The sequence below is a fragment of the Periplaneta americana genome, chromosome 6 (genome assembly GCF_040183065.1).
Source record: "Periplaneta americana isolate PAMFEO1 chromosome 6, P.americana_PAMFEO1_priV1, whole genome shotgun sequence".
NCBI classification, from domain to species: Eukaryota; Metazoa; Arthropoda; class Insecta; order Blattodea; family Blattidae; genus Periplaneta; species Periplaneta americana.
The window spans coordinates 170,049,849-170,066,343 of record NC_091122.1 but is presented as its reverse complement, the minus strand read 5'-3'; the positions used below and the strand labels follow the sequence as shown (position 1 = coordinate 170,066,343).

At 36.4% G+C, this 16,495-nt stretch overlaps 2 protein-coding genes across 11 annotated transcripts in view; one reads left to right on the top strand and one right to left on the bottom strand.

Moving 5' to 3' along the window:
- The window catches only part of unc79 (UNC-79 domain-containing protein), a 216,646-nt gene that overhangs the window by 114,414 nt on the left and 85,737 nt on the right, over positions 1–16,495 (top strand). The gene's annotated exons all lie outside the window — the stretch shown is intronic.
- LOC138702029 (heat shock protein 70 A1-like) lies at positions 7,784–10,172 on the bottom strand. Its single transcript, XM_069829525.1, has one exon. It carries the CDS (start codon positions 10,036–10,038, stop codon positions 8,092–8,094), a length of 1,947 nt encoding a protein of 648 aa, XP_069685626.1. The 5' UTR covers positions 10,039–10,172; the 3' UTR covers positions 7,784–8,091.

The window sequence follows — 16,495 nt, the reverse complement described above, 5'->3', positions numbered from 1 at the left end:
ACTATGAGAACAGCTGATCGTTGTAAATAGAATTGTTCCCTATAGTAGCGATCGTTTCGTGCGCGTTATACAGATCATGCTAGGGAATACAGCTAGTGTTCTTGGTTTTTATACGTCTTATTTCTTCGTTTTGAATTCGAATATTTAGATACTTTCATGTTTTTTGCACGTAGTTGAGCAAAATACTATGTGAATTTAATTGGACTTCAAAATGCCTAATGGTTGACATAATAAAAGTGAACTAAATCATTTCCTTTTATACTTTGTAGCAACGTATGTGGATTTCATTGAATCTGAAAATACTTAAAATTATGTTAGGGCCTACAGGCTAAAATCATATAACCCACTGCTTTACACTGACGATTCACCCCACTTTTTGGGATTATTTTTCTGAACTAAGCCATAGCGTGATTTATTTAAAAAAACACACACACACAAAAATCTGTTGTAGGCTGCTTGTTACAGAATCTGTTGCAGGTTTCGTGCATTATTGTCATCTCATAACCATACATTTTTAACTGTAAATTTTTATCTTATCTTAGACTATGATTTCTGTCTCATTGTACTATTGGTCGCTGCTTCATTGAGGACAGTAAATCGTGTGCGTTTCTATGCCCAAATCACATTAATTGTGGCGATGGATCGTCACTTGGCCAAACTTTTAGAACAAAATAAGCATTTCTGTCAGACATGAAAAAACTAAGTAGGCTTCTTTTAAGCTGTTTTGTGGAAATCATTTTGAATTCGTTGTTCACATTTTGTTCTGTAGTTTTAATCGTTTTGTAGTATGTCGTTATATGCACGTTTAAAGCAACTGAAACTAATTTTTATGTCGTAAGTAGTGATTCTAGATATTACCAAGAAAACGTAAAAAAAACTTATTTTGTATATTAGGTGAGTCATATGTATGCAAAGTTATGCTATCCCGCATATCCATAGTAAATTTCTTAACCCAGTACTCGTAATAGTATCTTAAATGTAAAAAGCAGTAGTTGTGTCTTTCATACAACGGGCGATTAATGCGTCCAGTTTATAACGTTATGCGAGTTTTATTGTATGAAACCCGAAATCTCTCACATTTTTCATTCTTATCGATTCTAGTCAGAGGAGTCGTAAATCTGTGCCTAGGTGACATAAGCAGATATGTCGTTTTTTATTATATTTATTTTCTTATACAAGATATGAAGGAAAACTAAAAAACTACTTCAATTTATTTCATGACTCACATTATTCAAGTTTTGATTATTATACTATTCATTTTATTTTTGTTTTAAATTAAGTCACTTAAATTAATTTAAAATAGATGTAACAGGCATGCACTCTTCTCTATTCGTTTTTATTTTATTTTTAATTAAGTCATTTAAATTAATTTAAAATAGATGTAACAGGCGTACACTCTTCTCCATTCCGTTTATTTTTGTTTAAAAATTAAGTCACTTAAATTAATTTAAAATAGATGTAACAGGCATGCACTCTTCTCTATTCGTTTTTATTTTATTTTTAATTAAGTCACTTAAATTAATTTAAAATAGATGTAACAGGCGTACACTCTTCTCCATTCCTTTTATTTTTGTTTAAAAATTAAGTCACTTAAATTAATTTAAAATAGATGTAACAGGCATGCACTCTTCTCTATTCGTTTTTATTTTATTTTTAATTAAGTCACTTAAATTAATTTAAAATAGATGTAACAGGCGTACACTCTTCTCCATTCCTTTTATTTTTGTTTAAAAATTAAGTCACTTAAATTAATTTAAAATAGATGTAACAGGCATGCACTCTTCTCTGTTCGTTTTTATTTTATTTTTAATTAAGTCACTTAAATTAATTTAAAATAGATGTAACAGGCGTACACTCTTCTCCATTCCTTTTATATTTGTTTCAAAATTAAGTCCCTTTATTTTTGTTTCAAAATTAAGTCACTTGTATTTTTGTTTCAAAATTAAGTTACGTAAATTAATTTAAAATAGATCTGACAGGCGTGTACTCTTCTCTATTCGTTTTTATTTTTGTTTCAAAATTAAGTCGCTTAAATTAGTTTGAAATAGATCTACCGTTATTTCCCTTTGTGGCTCAGTTAGTAGTGTTTCAAGCAAATATGAGCTCAATCTGAAGAAATTAAGTCAGTATATTTTCCTGTCTCAGACAGACTCCCTCCCTCACTATGTTATGTGACAGTATAAACATGGAGTTACTTTCTTTTCTTTTCTTTTCTTTTCGTGTCTTAATGTTGATTTACCTTTATTAAACAAGTAAGGCCGAAGTACACCGGACGTCCCTTCTGTGAGATAATAGTTATTTACGATCGTAACACCTCATACTATTTGATCTTCAATACCAGACGGGAAAATTGTCAAACCAGGCTAGCAGGCTGTGTTTCATAATCATTCGAATATAATAATATATGATCTTAGGATACTCAAATTGCACAACGTTTCATGTGCTTTCAAATTTCAATATTTTACTGTTCACTATTTAATCACAGTCTAGTATATATAGTCACGAAGCTCAATACCTAGTAAATATGCATCCATAGATAGTTGTTGACCACTAGGATCGCTACTATCGCCTCATTACAGAAAATGCGAAATAGTACCGGCACAGTCTATTGTTCCTAGGAGCCTCACAACTCAAGCTTCGTGACTGTATATATTAGACTGTGATTTAATCTAAAATGTTGATATATTATTAGATTTGACAGTCTCTCTGGGAAAAGGGCTACAGAATTTTGTTTAGGCTATAATACAATTAATGAAACAATTGAATTTGCATTAGCTATGATAACTAAGACACTATAAACAAATTACTAGGAGATAATGTATTTTCCATTTTCTGTCATAATGTTTGCATCGTTGTAAATCATTATTAGCTGAATAGTTTCGAAATCGAGGCTCACTCTGACAAATTATAAAAAATTGTAGTTAATGTGTACGACATAAATAAATATTACTGTACATCTATTTTAACGTGTACTTCACTTTGCAGCATTAGTGTGGGAAAGTATCTCATTATGACATTTTTGTGATTGTCATAAACTTCGACATTACGTATCAAAAATGGATAAATTTATTTATTTATTTATTACTAGCCGTAACCGTGCGCTCCGCTGCACCTGTTAGAAATAAATATAGAGTAATTACATAATTAAAATAAGACGTTTGATCTAGGAAACATTCGTTTTGATAGAAGGATAAATCGTTTAATATGTTACTTAATTTAAATTGTATTTAAATAATTAAAATGCGATCATTTTGGTCCAGAGAGCACTCATTTGGTGCAATGATAATTCCTTTAACATGTTTCTTAATTGTTATTACATGCAACCATAGTTTAATGAAGATTGACATATCATTTAGTAATTAATTAGCTTTCGATATTACTTCATACAAACACAGAAACTTTCTCTGTAGGCTATGTTTAATAGCTTTCGATTATTGTTGTCCAAGGTCCCTTTATAGTTGAAGTCACTTGTTTTTATTTCATTACAGCGCCTTAGATGGCGTTGTTATCTTAATTTTAAAACCCATTTATCTCATTAAATATCAGTCGTATCAAAATTTTGTATAGAATAAAACTTATCGGAAATCATTTTTGAAGAAACTTTTGTTATGTAACATTTTTCATAAAAATTAATAACCCCCCTTTTAAATAAGGTATTTTGAATGATATATATCCTAAAACCTAAATTACAAGGAACTTAATTTATATTCCAGTTTTCATATAAATCGGTTCAGTCATTATCGCGTGAAAAGGTAACAAACATCCAGACAGACAGACGTACAAACAAAAATTTCAAAAAAGCGATTTTCGGTTTCAGGATGGTTAATTATACATGTTAGAACCAATTATTTTTGGAAAATCGAAAATTACCAGAAAAATTTCCGCTACAGATTTATTATTAGTATAGATTTCGCTCGTTTATTTATCCGGTGATTATTTTCTTACTTTATTTAACAATTTATTTCCTTATTCATTTATCCATGCATCTATTTAGCCAGCTCCTCGGCTGGCCACTCGCCCCGGCACCTTAAATAAGGAGCAAGATATCCCCCTTAATTAGGCCTACCAGTTAACCCTGAAGACGAGGAAGATGAAGGTTCTCGAAACGTCGGTGGATCAGCAACTTAGTACCTGGCTGGAAGCCCGAGAACGTTTTGAATTGTCGCACAACGTTTCGAAGACTGAATCTCTCTTCGTCGTCAGGTGAAAACCACAATCTGAACACACGCTCTCGCCATGAAATAATACTAACAATACCATCCCATCGCACCTCCTCATACTCATCCTCTTTCACAATAGCCCTGCCAAGACTCTGGAATTCGTTACCTGCTAGCATCAGGGACTGTCGAAATAAAATTCAATTCAAACGCAAACTTATTAGGCACTTGGTCAGTAATTGAGACTCGTTCAGACATGGTTTCTTGTAAATAGTTCTTTTAATCTACCACAAAATATCTCAATATCCGGTAATTTCATCACTATAGAATTTTGTTATTGTAGGTTTAATTTGTAATTTAGTAAATACAAAAATATTCTTTGTTCTTAACTACTATGATAAAATGTCTACCTTTCATTAATCAGGTATTCTTGTCGTACTTTAATTTTTATTGTAATTGTAAATTTAATATTAATTGTAATCTTATTGTTCATGTTATGGTTGTAATCCCCTGGTAGAGGGGCAGAGAAGGCCTGACGGCCTTATCTCTACCAGGTTAAATAAATAAATACTAACGGTCTTACTAATAAAAACTCTATATACAGACGTTTAACTGTCTTATACTTATACAATGAGTAGCTCGTTTATAAGTTGTGTGTAAATTCCTTACTAATAATCACTACATACGTCGTGTATAACAGTATAACTGTTACATAGCTACGTCATAGTTTCGTCATTACTTCTTACGAAAGGTAATAGAATATCAGAGGTTCTCTACTGGATCCGGTAGAGCGCTCTAGTGTGGCGTGTTGAAATATCGATAGTACAACTAGCTCTAATCGATTACCACACAACATTTTGGTCAAAGAGTACAAGCTACAGCAATATTATTCTAATAATTCTATAATCTTTGGTTTGTTCTTCTGTGGTTACAAGGTAAACATCATCATAAAATAACAGTCGATACGAACAGCTGTTAAAGGGGCGGCCATTTTTTCACTATATAAAGGTAAAGGTAAAGGTATCCCCGTAACATGCCATGAAGGCACTTGGGGGGCATGGAGGTAGAGCCCCATGCTTTCCATGACCTCGGCACTAGAATGAGGTGGTGTGGTCGGCACCACGCTCTGACCGCCTTTTACCCCCGGGAAAGACCCTTTTTTCACTATATACAACGCTTAAACAAGGGGTTTCGTGTACATAACTACTGCAAAGCAATTCCCATTGTATAGTTACAGCCTGTTTATACGTCCATAGCTTATACACGGTTTATTAGTAACGTTTTCTGTCTCAACTCTGCATAAGTCTCGTATAAAAACTAAACACGGTTTATTAGTAAGACTGTAATACTAATACTAATACTGTGGGGATCGTTACAAACAGCTATCCTGTCTGACTGGTCGACGTCCGGCTCAACCATTGACCAATTCACCGTTGCTCTCCCCCCCCCCCTTCATTCTGACTACCTTCACGACATGATCTCTGCGAGGGGGAATGGTCCTTGCGGGGTAAGAGACGAGGGTAAGGAAATGTACAATAACTCAGCGGGTCTGAAAGAGCAGGTAGATGAGGGTGGTGCCATTGACTGGCTGGGACAAAGTTCAGTGACACTCGACCTGAAAACGTTGGTTTTGCAAACTATGCAAGCATTTTAGTTACTGTTGAGATTTAATTGTATGATGTTGATGTTGTGAATACTGTGGATAACAAGCGTAGTTTATATTAAAATATTCTTAAGTCAGATTTAAATTTCTTAAGTTAACTTAAAGAACGTGCCAGATTGGCTGCATTACGCTTTAATTAGGCAATTATCTTAAATTAGTAATTTAGTTAGACAATGAGTTACGAAGTTGTTTAGTCAGTGAAATATTTAGTTAAGTAGTTTTAAAGCGAAGTAGAGTTCTATTTGATTTCAATAGTGTCAGATATCAGTTGTCATAATGTTTACAAAGCGTAAAAATGGAAAAACTATACATAGCGAAGCACGACAAAGTGTAGCGCATGTAATAAAGATGTGTGATGAAGAAGCAAGGCAGAAGAGATTATTGTGTCCTTTGGTGAATGCTATAGAAAGGGCTGCTAAATACGCAGGCATTTATTTTTTGTAATTTAATACTAATTTCATTTACACTGACTTAATAATATTCTCATAATGTCAACATTAAATCATTGAAACTTGCAATAACTTCAGTTAACCATGGGTGTGACTTCGAGAGGGAAACAAATTTAAAACTTTAGTTAGCTCAAAAGTATACATGACGCTTTAATATTTCATTTAAATAACATGCAACATTATACTCGTAAAAATTTTAATTTCTATATATTAAAAAAAATCTTAATAAATTTTACGACGCTATGTCAACATCTCAGGTTATTTAGCGTCTGAATGAGATGAAGATGGTAATGCCAGTGAAATGAGTCCGGGTCCAGCACTTGTTCATATTGGGTTGAGGGAAAACCCTGGAAAAAAACCTCAACCAAGTAACTTGCCGCGACCGGGATTCAACCCGAGTCACCTGCTTTCGCGGCCAGACGCACTAACTAATACTCCACAGGTGTAGCCTATGCAGTTTAGGTTATTTAATTATTAGACTATTATTATTATTATTATTATTATTATTATTATTATTAATTACTATATTGTAAACCAGAAATATATTTACATTGATTGGTAAGGTATAACACTGTCACTGAATAATTGCTTTCCCTAATTAACTTAATTATAGATATTAAATGTATAATATGTAGCCTGTTTGAATTAATAATAGGGGTACAAAGTTAATGTTTAACGAGGGATAATGTTTTCACTGTAGTTGATAGCGAAAGTTTAGAGCACACAAACCCGTTTCTGTCTGGATGTTTTGTTGTGAGAGTGGGGAAAACCTTGCATTCCTTGCTCGGATCATCTCGTGAAATGTGGACAGTAGACTAGTATTCACCTTCATACAGAAGACTCTTCCTTCCCGCACAGTTATGAATTTTAAACTTTAATTCTCAGGACATTTCTGTTTTACTGAGGGTTTGTTTTTCTCCTCTTTTAATTAATTTGAATGGACGATTTGCTTGAAACGTCTGTGAAAATATTATTTATAATAATCCTTATATTATTCTCATCAGTGAAGTAAACAGTGCAGCGTGTAAAAAGTCTCTTGCGGTCTGTATTCACTGTATACCTTTACAGTAGTTAGACATTGTAATCGTGAAGATTATAGAGTATGCCGTGTATTAAAAACATTCGTAAACATATCCTATCATCTGTCTCGTAATGGAAAGGCAATCATAATATCAAACGGTTTCATTTCCGTGTACAGTACGTTTAAGAAAAATATGGAAAGGTTTCAGTTCCTTTGAAAATTTTTTATTACGAATATGTCACATAACACCTTATATTTTCGTATATAAAAAGCATAAGATACTCATAATTTCCATTCTTATTGAGATAGAAAGTAAATTAATGTCGACCTTTATGTTTACCTACACACCACCAACACAGAAATACGTCTCATTTATTAGAGGCATTACAAAGAAATTACTTCACGTTAACTTGTATTTGGAATTATATGAAGGAATTGAGGAAACATGTTTTATATCTGAATCCATGTACTACGAAATGAAAACAACTTCTGCTATTTTGTAAGTGTACTTTTATTTACAAAAATAAATAAATACATTGATAAGCATACAAACACTAACATACATACATATTTACTTGCAATTTCTCAACTCACAGCGCTCTAACACAAATTCAATAAATATTTTCCATTTGAATTCACACACACAAATAGCAACATCATATTGTTAACAACCATTCGCGATGTCAATATAACCTATACGTTGACGTAATTAGTCTCATATTTCGAAAAAGAAGTCTTATGCAACTGCATAGGCAAGCCGTAAGATGCCGCCTACAAATAGTTAACACTATCGAATCCACTCTAGAAGACCTCTTCGACTGTTGGACCCTGACCAGAGCCCTGTGATGACGGTCCCTGGCCATAGCTCTGAGAGGCCCTCGCCTGTTGTCCACAGTCACTGCCTGCAGCTCCCTGGTGCATCTTGGTCATGACGGGACTGCATATCTTTTGCAGCTCCTGCAGCTTGTGTTCGATCTCGTCCTTCTCGGCCAGGGTGTTGCTGTCCAGCCACTGCAGAGCACTGTCACACTGCGATCTCACTGTTCTCTTGTCTTCCTCGCTAAGCTTGCTGCCCGCCTCGTCCACGGCCTGCTTCACGCTGAAGACGTAGTTCTCCAGTTGGTTCCTGGCCGCCACCTTCTGCCTCTGTTTCTCGTCTTCCTCTTTGTATCGCTCGGCCTCCGCCAACATCCTGTCGATGTCTTCCTTGGAGAGGCGACCCTTGTCATTACGGATCGTAATGTTCTTGGAGTTTCCGGTGCTGACGTCCTTGGCCGTGACATTGACGATACCGTTAGCGTCGAGGTTGAAGGTGACCTCGATCTGGGGCACTCCTCTCGGTGCGGGAGGAATTCCCGTGAGGTTGAATGTTCCGAGGAGGTTGTTGTCTCGGGTCATGGCTCTCTCGCCCTCGAAGACCTGGATAGTGACTGCAGGCTGATTGTCGGAGTAGGTGGTGAAGGTCTGGGTCTGCTTACACGGGATGCGGGCGTTACGCTCGATGATCTTCGTCATGACGCCGCCCGCCGTCTCGATTCCCAGGGACAGGGGCGTCACGTCCACGAGCAACACGTCCTGGATCTGCGAGCTGGTGTCGCCGCTGAGGATGGCGGCCTGCACGGCGGCGCCATAAGCCACGGCCTCGTCCGGGTTGATGGACAAGTTGAGCTGCTTGCCACAGAAGAAGTTCTGCAGGAGGCTCTGGATCTTAGGAATTCGGGTGGACCCACCCACCAACACGATGTCGTGGATCGAACCCTTATCCATCTTGGCGTCAGTCAGAGCCTTCTCCACGGGATGAAGAGTGGATCGGAACAAGTCTGCACACAGCTCCTCGAATCGCGCCCTGGATACCTTGGAGTAGAAGTCGATGCCGTCCATAAGCGCGTCCACTTCGATGGAGGCCTCGGTGCTGGATGACAAGGTTCGCTTAGCTTTCTCGGCGGCCGTCCTCAGGCGTCGCAACGCCCTGGGATTTCCTCGGATGTCTTTCTTGAACTTCCTCTTGAACTCGTCTGCCAGATGGTTTACCAGACGGTTATCGAAGTCCTCTCCTCCGAGGTGGGTGTCACCCGCGGTGGCCTTCACCTCGAAGAGCGAGCCTTCGTCGATGGTGAGAATGGAGACATCGAATGTTCCTCCTCCCAGGTCGAAGATGAGCACGTTCCGCTCGCCCTTGAGGTTCTTGTCCAGGCCGTAGGCCAGGGCGGCAGCTGTGGGCTCGTTGATGATTCGGAGGACGTTGAGGCCCGCGATGGTTCCCGCGTCCTTGGTGGCCTGTCGCTGGGAGTCGTTGAAGTAGGCGGGCACTGTGATGACTGCGTCCCTCACTGTGTTGCCCAGGAAGGCCTCTGCAGTCTCCTTCATCTTGGTGAGTACCATGGAGCTGATCTCCTCGGGGGCGAATCTGCGTACCTCGCCCTTGTGTTTTACCTGGATCTTAGGTTTTCCGCAGTCGTTGACCACGGTGAAGGGCCAGTGCTTCATGTCGCTCTGGATCTTGTCGTCGTCGAAGCGCCTACCGATGAGACGCTTGGCATCGAACACTGTGTTCTTGGGATTCATGGCCACCTGGTTCTTGGCAGCATCGCCGATAAGGCGTTCGGTGTCGTTGAAGGCAACGTAACTGGGAGTGGTGCGATTTCCCTGGTCGTTGGCGATGATCTCCACTTTGTCATGCTGCCACACACCCACGCAGGAGTAGGTGGTGCCCAGGTCGATTCCAATAGCTGGTGTTTTCGGTGCCATTGCTGTATTATTAACTGACGATAATAATAAATTGACTTGGTTTATATGTCGCGCGTATGCGTATAATCGTCTGCTTTCGCTGTGTTTGTAGTTGCTTTCTCTTCGCTTGTTTGTAATGAACTGGCGTCTGCTGCCTCTCCGCGGTCTTATATAGGGAGGGAGCGCTTGCGTCATCAGTTACGAGGCTTCACGCGAATATTCTAGTACTAAAATCGGTGACGTCATACCAGTATGAACTGGTACATTCGAGAAAGATAGAGAAGTCTCTGCTATTGGTAGGATTCCTGGACGTTGCTGTGGCAACGGGAGGTGTGTTCTCCACGGAGTGTTATGATTGGCTGTTTGAAGTGGCGTATAATATAGTAACGAGAGTTCACTAGAAATGTGGAGAACAGCTGATGGTTACGCAATGTTATCTTATAGAATTTTATTTTATTTGTGTGATTATTTATTATGTTTCTGACTTCTTTTTCTAGTATGTATCTGTAGAAGATTTTTCCAAAGTTAGAAATGATGTAAATCCTCAACTTTTTAACTTTATTTATGCATTATATTATATATAAATTAATGTATATTTTTTGGGTCATAAAAATTTGGCCATGTCAGTAATGGTAGCGTGTTTATTTAAATCAGTTTTTCCTTAATAATTATTATGTCAATTTGATACAGCAGGTATAATTTTATTTATTTATTTATTTGTTTATTTATTTATTTTATTTACTTTATTTATTTATCTATATATTTATATATCTATGTATTTATTAATTTATTGATTTATTCATTCGTTTATTTGTCTATCTATCTATCTATCTGTCTGTCTGTCTGTCTGTCTATCTGTCTGTCTATCTATCTATCTATCTATCTATCTATCTATCTATCTATCTATCTATCTATCTATCTATCTATCTATCTATCTATTAATTTATTCATTCGTTTATTTATATATATATATTTATTTATTTATTTATTTATTTATTTATTTATTTATTTATTTGTTTGTTTGTTTACTTATTTACAGAAGCAGGTCCTTAACTTGCTATTAATGTCATGTAATATTTGAAGAACAGTGTTCTATCGATTTATATTTAAGAGATGTTATTTAACTGTGCAAATTCTTATTGAAGTTATTCAGTAATTTTGCGAATACAGACAGTTTCGTTCCATTGTCTTCTTCTTGCATTTAGTATAAAATTTTTGCGCAACTTTAATATAGGTCTATGTTGGCATAGAATATCTTGTGTATGTCTTTCCGTCTGTTAGCGATCTGTTTTTCTTTTAATTTAGTAGAATGTTTTAAAATGACTCATTGAAAAGATAACTAAAAAAAACAAGCCAAAACTTTAAAAACCTAATGCTGTTTTGGCTTTAAAAAATCCATGCGGCATAAGCCCTGCCTATATATGGAGAAGGTTTATTTCAGTTCACGAAATCCAATACGGAATAACTCCGTCCACATTCATAATACTTTTTATTAAATTTATTACGAGTTTTCAGGTGTGAGAAGCATTCTTTTTGTAATCATAGATTGATAGAACTGTTTTGGAATGAAATATGTCAATGTACTGCAAAAACTTTTAACAGTACACTCTACTATAAAAACTCAATTTTTTAATCGTGTTTTCTTCTCTCATGAGTCAGTTGATCTGGATTCTCAGGATTACATAACATTAGAAAAATGAAATATAAGGAATTTAAATTAACTCTTTTATTTTTAAGGAAAAGTAATAGCCTACATGTCAGTAGAGGAATTAACTCCTATTACAAAAAAAGCCGTTAGACCTTTTATCTCGCTTCCCAAAATTGAAAATGTAAATTCAGACTATGAATTTTCTATTTTTCGGTCTGCTATTTACATATTTCTCACTCAAAACTCACAATCTAGATAATTTCCTTAAAAATAATGTCTTCACTTTTAATCACTTTGAATGTTTCACTTCATCTCTCAATAGCTTTTACACTGAGGCTACTCAAACTAATTTTAGAAAAAATCGCGGGATTTACGAAAACATAAAACATTTTTTTGGAAATAAATTAGAAAAAGGGACGGCATTTAAAAAAACGGCACATTTAGCGTCTCGTTCATCTTTTTCTCGGGACGCCAGACAAGAAGCTCAAAGAGGGGATTATCCCGTTAAAGACCATAATAGCGGGAAGAGTCGACAACATCGCACTGGATGAAGAAGCGTAATTTCTATAAAATAATGTGCACCACTGCTAAAAATAACTCTTATCTCCTTTATGTCTAGAAGTCTAGACGCTATTAAATCTCAATAAAGTCATATTATAAACTAGACTTATAATCCTATGGAACCGGGTTCGATCCCTGGTTTACCCTCGATTTATAACTTGTGTTGGGAAAGCCCGTGGTCCACGTAACACAGGGGTTTTCTCCGGGAGCTCCGGTTCCCCTGTGGAATTCCAACAAATCTCAATCATCTCTTCGCGGGTGTAGCGTAGACCACCTTCCTATGTCGCACTCTTGGCAACGACTCTGTTGGTAAATTGGTCTACATCACTGGCTTCATATGGGTGAATGATGTAAGTCAAGTACCCGCCATTAGTAATTTGTACGTTACAGACTAATTGTAGGTTAGAAATTACGTGACTTATAGTTACGAAGTTACTAAATTCTTTGTCACTGTACTAAAAGGACGATTGCTTTATTTTAAATTAATTTTTCTACCATTTAACTTCTCTGTGTCTATTTTTGTGCAAGTAATGCTTTAGAAATGACCAGTATAATATTTAGGCCTATTTTACAAAATAACGTAGATGTTAAACGATTTAAAATGAATTGGTAATCGAAATTGAACGTACACTCGCCAAGTGATGACTATTAGTAATAAATTGATCGTAAGGAAAAAGTTACTTAACAGTTCTTGAAGTATAATGATGTTATAGTCTATAGCCAAATCGGCACCGTATACAAGAAAGTAAAGCTTTGTACTGGGTATAAAATTAGCGAGACCTGGTGAATCAAATGTATAAATATCGACGACGCAACCGCTGCTGTAACTTGGCTCCCGAAACAGAAAGATGGTTACTACAGTTGATGATCATGTCACATCAAGTTTGACGGAGAAACTGATTGAATGTTTCTGAGTGAGACAAACGAACTAAGTTACAAACATAAGTTCAACATCATCATTCTCCCGTAATGATAGATCTCATTAAATTATGAATGTCAGTACGTACGGTTTTTTTTATGTTCAGTAACTTTAGTCATTCTCGCATATTTTTATACTGTTCATTTATTTTTTCTGTGCTTAAATTAAATAGGCTATGTAACGATGATGTCGGTAATGCTTATGTATGATAATAATGGTGAGGTTGTACGTCACTTATACCTGCCGCAATTTCTTCAGATTTTGCACCAAATGATGATGATTATTATTATCATCATCATCATCATCATCATCATCATCATCATAATTATCATGTCCGCACCTATGGAGTAACGGTTAGCGCATCTGGCCGCGAAATCAGGTGGCCTGGGTTCGATTCCCTGTCGGGGCAATTTACCTGGTTAAGGTTTTTACGGGGTTTTCCCTCAACCCAATATGAGCAAATGGTGAGTAACTTTTTGGTGCTGGACTCCAGACTCATTTCACCGGCATTATCACCTTCATCTCATTCAGACGTCAAATAATTTAAGATGTTGATAAAGCGTCGTAAAATAACCAACTAAGATAAAAAAATAATTACACTAGCCTGCGAATTTCAACTTTGTGTTTGTTGCCTAAAGTAAATAATGTGATTTTATATAATGTCGATGTGCTGAATTCGAATTTTCAATCCGTTTACTTCTATCACGTCAGGTTTGTTTGCAAAATCACTTTAAATGTATTGTATAAATAGGGTAAACTGTATAGTGATTGACCACTTAAGCTAATGAATAATAAAACAATGAAATAGCGGAAAACGGTGGTAACTTATTGAGAGAATTTTAAAGGCATTGGGTCAAGTGAAGATTCAGAAACAAATCAAAATCAATAAACAAAAGAAAAAAGAAAATTTTAATGCAAAGATAAATTAAATAAACACAACAAGTCCACTTTTACAGTTATTGACCGTCTACTGCACAGTTATTGACCACACGCTTATTAGTGATTGACCGTCTACTGCACAGTTATTGACCACACGCTTATTAGTGATTGACCGTCTACTGCACAGTTATTGAATACTCATTTATTAGTGATTGAACAACACATTTTCACAATTTTCACTTTTTTCTTGTCTGTTTCGTTTCTCTTCTTCTGATCTTTCTCATTAAGAACTATTCGCCACCGGCGTAGCTCTGTCGGCAAAGGTGTTTGCCTGCCGATCCGAAGTTTCGTTCGGGCACGGGTTCAATTCCAGCTTGGGCTGATTACCTGGTTGGGTTTTTCCGAGGTTTTGCCCAACCGTAAGGCAAATTTCAGGTAATCTATGACGAATCCTCGGCCTCATCTCGCCAAATACCATCTCGCTACCATCAATCCCACCGACGCTAAATAACCTCATAGTTGATACAGTGTCGTTAAATAACCAAGTTAAAAAAATAAGAAAAGAACTCTTCTCGCTGCCTTTTCTTTCATTTCTTATTCGCTTCCTTCCTTCTCTTGCCTCTTCTTCCATTTTTCTCTTTTGTGCCTTATCAGAAGCAAGTGTGTGTCATTTCTCTGATGTTATTACAAATGGCTTCACCCAGCACTGGACAAGGATCAAAGAACACTTTTCCTTCAACGGGATATTTTCTTCTGGACGCTAAGGTTGCTTTTAGGACACCAAACTTCTTGGCAGCTTCATTTAAATCAAATCCACTGTGGACAGGTTCTGTAGCGTTTCGTAAAGCTTCCCCTGTATAATGCACTTTACCTGGCTTAGGCATTATAATATAGTATCAGTCCTGTAAAAATCCCCATCATTTAACCGATAACATATATAGAATTGGAGCAAATTGGTCATTATTCTAACAAATAATTTATGAACGACCAATCACTGTAGTTTGCGGCCATTCACTTTATAGCGATTAACCACGGGGCATTTTTATGTCATATAAAAACTTTAACAAAATAATATTCTGTGGACGGAAACCTTATACCTTTTCTTACACTGTGAGTGTAAAAACGAGCACCAGAATTTATGTATCCTTTGCAGAATAAATAAATTATTGGATGCATTATTCTTAGCAATTTCTCTAGTTACTTACACTTGTTTACGTGTAATTGCATTTCCAATCGATTTCAGTCCTCTCAGGCAACAGACACTAACTCAGTGGGATGAACAGCGACAACTAACCACAAATAAGGGTTGCTACTAGAGGTATATGCAGCAAAAAGTGAAATCACGATCGTGGTTTATTCACAATATACTTGAAAAAAGGAACCGGTCAATCACCGTATACTGGTTAATAACTACCTAGTTTACCCTACGTGAATTTCATCACAAACTTTTTCATTTCACTTTTTTATTTCAAATGCAAAAGCAATATTTAAAAGACATAACTTGCTGCAATTATGAGTATGGTTGTTCATACATGTCACTAGAGTGTTTTTGCTTTGTTTTGTCTTGTTTACTTCACTATTGGATATATAAATTAGCACAATGTATCACATAAAAAATTACACCACTTGCTTCTTAGTTGAGGAAGTCCTCCTGCTCCTCTTTCTTTTATTTTTGTCTTAAGGTATTTTACGCTTTAACATCCAACAATAATGAGGATGCATACTGATGCTCCATCGTCCCTGGTATCTCCTTTCGAACTCCTGCAGATCCTTGTGAAATCGTTCACCTTGCTCTTCGCTCAAAAATCCTAGATTTTCGGGGAAATAATCTAGGTGAGAAAACAGAAAATGGATTTTGATACTCATGTTACAACCAAGTTCATTGTATGCTTCAAGCATGTTAACCACAATGTTTCGGTAATTATGACCCTTGTTGTTACCAAGAAATTTTAAAACAAATTCACAGAAAGATATCCATGCTGCTTTCCCCTTTTCATCCACAGTGTTTTTAAATGCTGTATCAGGCATCTGTTTTCTTTAGTCAGGACCATTAAATATACATTCTTTTAATTTGCTTCAGATAGTAGTGGAAATTTCTCACATATGTATTTGAAACAGTCTCTTTCCTTATTTAAAGCCAAGTTCTGCAGCACCAGATTCTGGTAGATAGTCACTGTCACTTGTCACAATTTTCCTCACATCAGATTCAATGAAAACTATTCAAGATTTTCTAGTCGCACAGTGATTGGTACATCAGGCCCATGGGGTACAGGTAAAATGGCTGACCGAATAACTGGATACACGATATGCTTTTATTTTTACAATCGTACCCCTTCACATCACACGAACAGAAGTAGCAGTCATTACTATGGTTCGACTGCTCTCTCCAAACCATAGGTACTCCAAAACATAGCAACAGTCTTCTGCCGTTGATCTAATGATGAAGTTCTTCAATGCATACTCTACATACT

What these genes read in the sequence shown, in the direction of transcription:
- LOC138702029 (XM_069829525.1), bottom strand. Translation starts at nt 10,038, where the DNA reads ATGGCACCGAAAACACCAGCTATTGGAATCGACCTGGGCACCACCTAC.